Raw genomic sequence first — 6596 nt, forward strand, 5'->3', positions numbered from 1 at the left:
TTTAGCACTTTCTCCCCCCCCCCCCCTTTTAGTTGAAACCATATAGCCAGAGAGTATCGGCAAAAAATAAACAGCTTTAGCGTGTATGTCTGGAAAAAAAGAGATCAAAAAAAAAAAGAGCGAGGTTTGCCGCCTTCCCACTCCCCTGGAGGGCAGGTGTGCAGTGCAGAGAGCTGCTTTTATGCATTAGCATGCCTTTGTCTCTGAGGAGGTTTTGTTTTCCATGTGATGCAGGGTTGGGTTGGTAAGTAAGCTCTTTTATTGAATAATTAAATTATACCTTTTCCTGCCTTTCTCCCCCCCCCCCCCCCCCCCCCAAAAAATCCCTGAAACATCCCCAGCAGGGTACGTTTCGTGTAAGCAGTGAGTTGATACCGTGTGTGTACAAACCAAGCAGAATTCTCCCCCTTTGTAATGACCGATAGAGTTGTGCACCCCGCCGATGTGAATGTTTAAAAGACAAAAAAAAAAAGTCACAAAAGCACACAATTTACTCCCAGATATGTCTGTTGTGACGTTCCCAGGTGAAGTAGCACTGAGATGCCTCGGTAAAACTCATACCACTCTGACCCTTGATGCCATCTAGACGTAGGATGTGGATCCATTGCTTTGTCTGCAAACTCCATCCTCATTCCATTACGTTGACTGTAAACCGGCTGCCCCTGGGTGCGGGTCTGCCCGTAAAGCGGAAAAAAGACGTTAAAAAGTTTTGTTAAACAACTCCAAAGTGTGTCAAAAAGGAAAAGAAAGAAAAAAAAAAAAAAAAAAAGGTGGCAAAGAAAGCACCGTTGCCCAAATGTCATCACACATTTTTCCCCCATCCCCATGCACAGCCTCATGTCGGATAATGGGAGAAATTGAAGTAGCGAACGTACAGTGCAAGCACCCAGTTCGTAACAAATCTCGTTAGCGTCCCCCGATTTTCCTTCTCCCTTTCTTTTCCTTTGTCGATCAGGCGCGTTACGAAAAGCTCAAGTTTGTTCCTCACGCTACTTCACACGATTCAAGTCCGAAGTAAGAACACCACGCACAGTGTTGGGTATTCCTCCCCCTCCCCGTCCAGTTGATTTAATTTCTTGGGTTAGTTTTTCCTGGAGACCAAAACCACACACTTTTGCCCCTTTTCATCCAGCTTACATTGTTCTCGGGTGGAAAAAAAAAAAAACCCCAGTGTTCCCTCTAAGCACACCGATACCGTTGTGTGAAGTTGTGGTGGTTTGTTTCCCTCTTGTCTTTATTCCCTAAAGAAAAAAAAAAAAAAAGAAAGAAAAAAGCGTATACATCTGCTTAAACTGTAAAATAATGCAAGCACTTGTTCTAGCAAATTAGAGGGCTTTTCGTTACAGGTTTAATTGCATTCCAGAAAGGGGTTTTCACATAAAACAATATCCAGTGATGTCTTTTATGCCTTTTCGTCGCTGTTTTTAAATGTTTGTGACGGGACCCTTGTGGTCCTTGCACCTTCTGCGGCTTGACTTTACCACGAAATCATAAAGCTGGGATATTTCCCCCCCAAAATTTCCCCCCCCCCCCGCCCCCTTCGATCAGAGGTCCGCTATCGGAGCTTGAAAATGTTAACTGGTCTGGCCGAAATGTTTTTAGTTCGGGGTGAGTGGGACCTCATAGCATCGATTTCCCCCCCCCTAATATATTCAGTTAGTGACTTTGTTCTGTTATTTTACTAAAGGTACGTACATGTTTAAGCTCTATGCTTCCACTCTTGATCCCGGAAGAATCCAAACTGGTTTTTGGTTGTCCGCTGCTAACGGCGTAAGCGATTTTTTATCCGTACCAAGATGAGTTGGAAAGGACAGATGTGGTAGAAAAGAAAGAAAATAAGCCGCCGGAAAACTTCAGGTTAATTTTCTCCCTTTCGAGGGACGGAAGAACCAGGAATTGTTCGAACGTCAGGAGTTTTCAGGGATTGTACTACCAAGTTTACAGGAGTTGTTGACTGGTTCCATAAAGCGAGGAGTATTTTTTTTTTAATATAGTTAAATATTAGCAGTAGGAGTCAAACTTCTTGTCTGGGGCTTTTCCTTGTGCCTTGCTTCCCCTGACCCATTTTTAATCGGGCTTAACCTCCTCTTGGCGCTCACGATTTGCTAGAGGTTACCTTTTAAATCGTGCAAGCACGCAGGCAGGCGTTTTAACATCTGTACCGGGAGTAGCTCCCTGGAAAATCGGAGCAACTTCTGATAGAGAAGCAAAGCACCCGCCAGGAATTTTTTTCGCAGGGACAGGGTTGGTTTTTGTTGTTTTTTTTTTTTTTCTAAGGGCGCAATTGTTCGGCTGAGGCTCCTTGGGTCGAGCGAGGCTTTGTTGTACCAGGTTAAAGGGAGGGCTAAGGCAAATCCTAGACCCCGGCAGCTTTTTTTTTTTTTTTTTTTTTCCCCGGGGCCTGGGACGTATCCCGTTGCTGTGGCATCAGCCGTGCTGTGGCAGCGAGGACGTCAGCGCTCGGCGTTAGGATTTCACTGCAGGGTTCGGATAGGAGGAGCGGGAAGGAGCTAACCTGCGAGCGGAGGGGACGTTCAGAATTAGCAGCTGAATCGAGCGCGTTCCCCGAAATATCTTGAGTTGTGACCAAAGAGCGCGTGGAAGTTTCCCTTAGTATAAACGTCGCTTAAAAACACGGGTTTTAGGGATCTCAGGAGGAGGATTTTCCCCGATTACAGCCAGGAGTGGGCTAAAGGGATCTCTCTCCAAGCCTCTTAGAAGTTGGTACAACGTATTCGTTACCGTAATGGAAAAAAAACCCCAACCCCAAAACCCGACTATATGGAAGATACAAAAAGCTGATAAATTTTAATGGCTTCTGCCCCGGTCCGCGCAGTTTGAATGAGGCAGCGTGGCCCCGCTGCCTTCAAAGCGGCGCTTCTTTTATTTCTTGATTGATGTATTTCCCCCTGGTTTCCACTTGGAATAAAATGGAAGGCGGCCGCACCGGCGGGCCGGAGGAGAGCAGTTCCTTTGGGATGATTCTGGAATAATCAGTGTTTTGGTGAAAGAATAGAGATCTCGCTGAATAATTTTCTCCGGTGCGGAGCGTGCAGGTGTGATGCTGGGGTGGGATACGTTTCCTCCGAGCAAGTTGTGGGCGAGGCAGTAAACTTCTGCTGAAGCGTTAAATGTGTGATTAATGACCTTTAGCTGGGTGTAGCGGTCACTCGGAGAAGCCTGGCCTTGTGTTTTCGCTAGACAACCTTAAAATGCAGAGAATGAGCAAAAACTACGTGTCTGTCCTAAAAAGAACTGAATTCCGCTTAAAAGCAGCGCAATATCCCCGCCCTGTTGTACAGGCGGAGGGGGCCGGTTTTAAATCCCGCTCCGAAATAGCTGGCGGAGGGTTGCTCTCAGCCGGGATGATCCGCTCTCGCCAAAAAAAACCCCAAACCCCACTCCCCCTCGAGCTCAGCCAGTTGGTTTACGGTTAATTTTCAATTTTTGCTTGGTTTTATTGAGCTTACGATTTCAATTTGCCATCTGATCGTTCCCCCCCCTCCCCTCCCCTCCACGGAGTACGCTGTCAGGTTGTTAAAAATAAACTTTAAACTCTCGTGGTCGCTCAGCTTGAGGCAGAAGGTGTTTCGTCCTAAAGACACGCACGTGTGTGTGCGCGCAGCGTTAAGTCCCCGTCAAGCATTTTACTTAAAATCCCGTAAAATTAGGAGCGAACGTTTGCTTACCGTGAGATTAAATTGCCGCGGATTTGCAAGCCGGTGACTTCCAGAGCGTTTGCGCTTTATTTTCAAAGCCTTCCCGCCGCATCGCTCGGAAAAAAGCATTTTCACCCCAAAGCCAGATCTACCTTCGTACACGGAACCCCCTCCCTGCTCTCGGCGTCCGTGGATCCGCTCCGGCAAAACCAGATCGCGCACCGGGCGGCCGCTTTCACGGTCAGCTGCACCGTTTGTGCAAAAAGCCGCCGTATAAAGGAAGGTTTCTTCCAGCAGGTCGGCTATTAAATCGGGGTGTGTTTTTTTTATAGGGGTACTGTATAAAAGTTACTCCGAGGTACGGGTCTGTCGCACCTACGTGTATAGAGCAGGTGAGAGCACGCAAAGCTCTCTCTTTTCTTCAAAACAGTAAAAAACGCGTGTGTTTTTCCAAGGGTGGGAGCCGAGAGGCTTGTTTTCGACGGGGGTTTCCTTCAGGTGTAACGGGCGAGGAGCAATAATATCTTTACTAGGGCTGGGAGGGTCTGTCAGCTATAACCGACAGTAAATCCGCCGTCTAGGCCACCTCTCATCTGTCACTTCGTTAACGCTCATTTCCAAATGTAACAAAGCCTCAGCTGTATAAAGTGACGTTACTCATTTTAAGGTAATACTTTAAAATACGCGCTGCTCCTCAGTGGCCAGAATAGCAAAAAACAAAAAAAAAAACCCTAACACGCTCATTCCTACTTATTTTTCCCGTAGCAAAGCGCTCACGCTGCCGGTACGGCAGGATAACGATTGGAAAGGGCTTTTGTTTTTTTTCCAGGCGTCGTCACCGCCGTGTTACGTCATTGCCGTGGCGCTGAGGTCACAAACGCCGCGCGGCAGCCGGCGTGGGTCCTTCTGCGAGGATGTGTGCTGCGCCGGGGACCGGCCCCTATAGATCAGGCGGGCAGGAGCGATAGGAAAGCCCGGGATGAGCGCGGATTCGGGGAAGAATTTTCCCCCAGTCAGTGTTTTCTGCAGTACCAATAGTTGCTTAACAGACATGGCTTCTTCACCGCGTACCCGCAGCGACTCTCCACGGTGAGCCGTCCCCCGAAAATGCACGACGTTGCTTTAATTGCTTTAATTTCTTTTTAATTTTCTTCTTTACCCCCCCCCCCCCCCCGTCCAGCCTTAGAAATCGTTCGGTTGCTTTCAAACCGCCCTTACCCGCCGGTTGCCGTATTTCAAATGACTCCGTTTCGTCGGGTTTAAAACCATTAGGCGAAACTCGGCGCTTCGATAATACTTGCCTAAAACTTTTCAGGGCGCTTTCCCAGCGCCCAGTAAGCCCCACAGTCCCTCTGAGAGGTTGGTGTGTCGTTTCTGGCCCAAACCTCCTCAAATCCGGCAGAACTGGAGTTAAAAACCGGCAAGGGATGGTATTGCCCGTCTTAAGATGTCGTTTGGTATCTAAGCCTCTGTATAAACACGATTTCTCAGGCTTTCCTTCTTTAGGAGGCGTGTGTTGATTAATTACTTACTATTCATCTGATTAATTAATTACTATTCCTCTGCTAAACAGCTCAGTTTTGACGGCTGGGCCTCGGTCCCGTCTCTTGGTGCTTTTCAAACGAGCCTTGCAGCGGCCGCAAAATTTTTACGCGTGGTTCTCGGGAGCCTTTTTGGTCTTCGTTTCGGTAACCACGGCGAATTTAATAACGCAGTTGTCAATCGGGACGCGGCTCCAGGGGTGTAGCCTCCTCTAAACCTTGATATCGGACCAGAGCAACTCAAGGCAGGGTAAAAGGGCCTGTCCTGTCCAAAACGAAGGGTAATTATCACTCCTGAAAATTGCAATTAAGGTGTTAGCGACACGCGTTTGCTCCTCTCTGAAGGCAGCGGGGAAGGCAGGGAGCGATCGCGATCCCCAGCCGGCGAGGACTTCTGGGAGCGGGTAAATGACGCTGATTTCGACGGAGCGATGCCGAAGGGAATAGCCAGTTTTTGCAAAGACGTCTGGCGTGAGGGCGTTTTATCGGGCCGCAGCGGGCTTTGTAGCAGCTCCTCGTTTCCTACAAGCCTGTCCCGTGCCCGGGGTGAGCTGCGGCGGTGTTTCGCCCCGCTGTGCTCGCTAGTCCTCTGCTAGCGGGTTGCTGGAAACGATCCAGGGACCTGGTGGCACGTCTAGTTTGAAATCCGTTTATTGATGAACCTGTCCCTCTAGGGGAAAGGAGAGGGGCTTTGGCAGGACTTTTATATAAGTGTTTAAATACACGGCTATTTAAATTCCTTTCCGTAAGCTTGTTTTGTTTCTGTTTCTACTTCTGCTCGGCTTCGTGCGGAGCGCGGGTTTCTCGGGTCTTGTTCCAAGACTGATCTCGCTGAATACGAACACCTGAAGGATGCTGCATTCCTGCGACAGAAGTTGCTTCCACCGATAGTCGCCTTTAAAACTTCTATATACACCTAGGAATTACGCGTCAGGTTTAAGAGCTTGATGAGCCATACTTGAGTGAGCTTGATTTTGGAGCTAGCCTGTTATTAAAATGGTGCAAGCGCAAACAAAAACAAGAGGGGAGCTTTGCATCAGCGTCGGACCGGGTGGCCGGATCCGAGTGTTTGCTCTCCGGCGATGCCGAAACCACCCCAGGATGCTTCCTGGGGATTGTTAACGCTGGGTTTTGTAGTTTTATTAGTGTGCTCGGGCAAATAATTCAGTTTTTCTTGGGTGGTTGGTTTTTTTTTTTAACGTGACCTGAGGTTATCAACAGGTCGGCTCGCTCACGCAGCACAGCTTTTTCCGAATGCCGTTCATAAACCCCATTTTGGCTTCCAGACCTCCCTGAGAGCTACCGAGCGGCGGCAGCTCCTTCTTCCAGCCGAGCTGCCTTCTCCGCAGCCGGCGGCGCGGCACGGCACGGCACGGCACGGCACGCCGGCGCGGCT

The 6596-nt window shown here is 48.8% G+C and overlaps 2 protein-coding genes across 2 annotated transcripts in view; one reads left to right on the forward strand and one right to left on the reverse strand.

Moving 5' to 3' along the window:
- SAE1 (SUMO1 activating enzyme subunit 1) overlaps nt 1-4514 on the reverse strand; it is a 14711-nt gene extending 10197 nt beyond the window's left edge. The window contains exon 1 of the mRNA XM_009275260.2: nt 4510-4514. Within this exon, the coding sequence (XP_009273535.2) occupies nt 4510-4514 (5 nt within the window). The remainder of the gene's footprint in view (nt 1-4509) is intronic.
- Nucleotides 4444-6596, forward strand: part of ZC3H4 (zinc finger CCCH-type containing 4) — a gene marked incomplete at its 3' end in the record, with an annotated part of 11211 nt that continues 9058 nt past the window's right edge. Inside the window, 1 exon segment of the mRNA XM_009275261.2 lies at nt 4444-4748. Coding sequence (XP_009273536.2) covers nt 4639-4748 — 110 coding nt within the window.

This window comes from Aptenodytes forsteri, unplaced genomic scaffold (genome assembly GCF_000699145.1).
Source record: "Aptenodytes forsteri isolate BGI_AS27 unplaced genomic scaffold, ASM69914v1 Scaffold1105, whole genome shotgun sequence".
NCBI lineage: Eukaryota > Metazoa > Chordata > Aves > Sphenisciformes > Spheniscidae > Aptenodytes > Aptenodytes forsteri.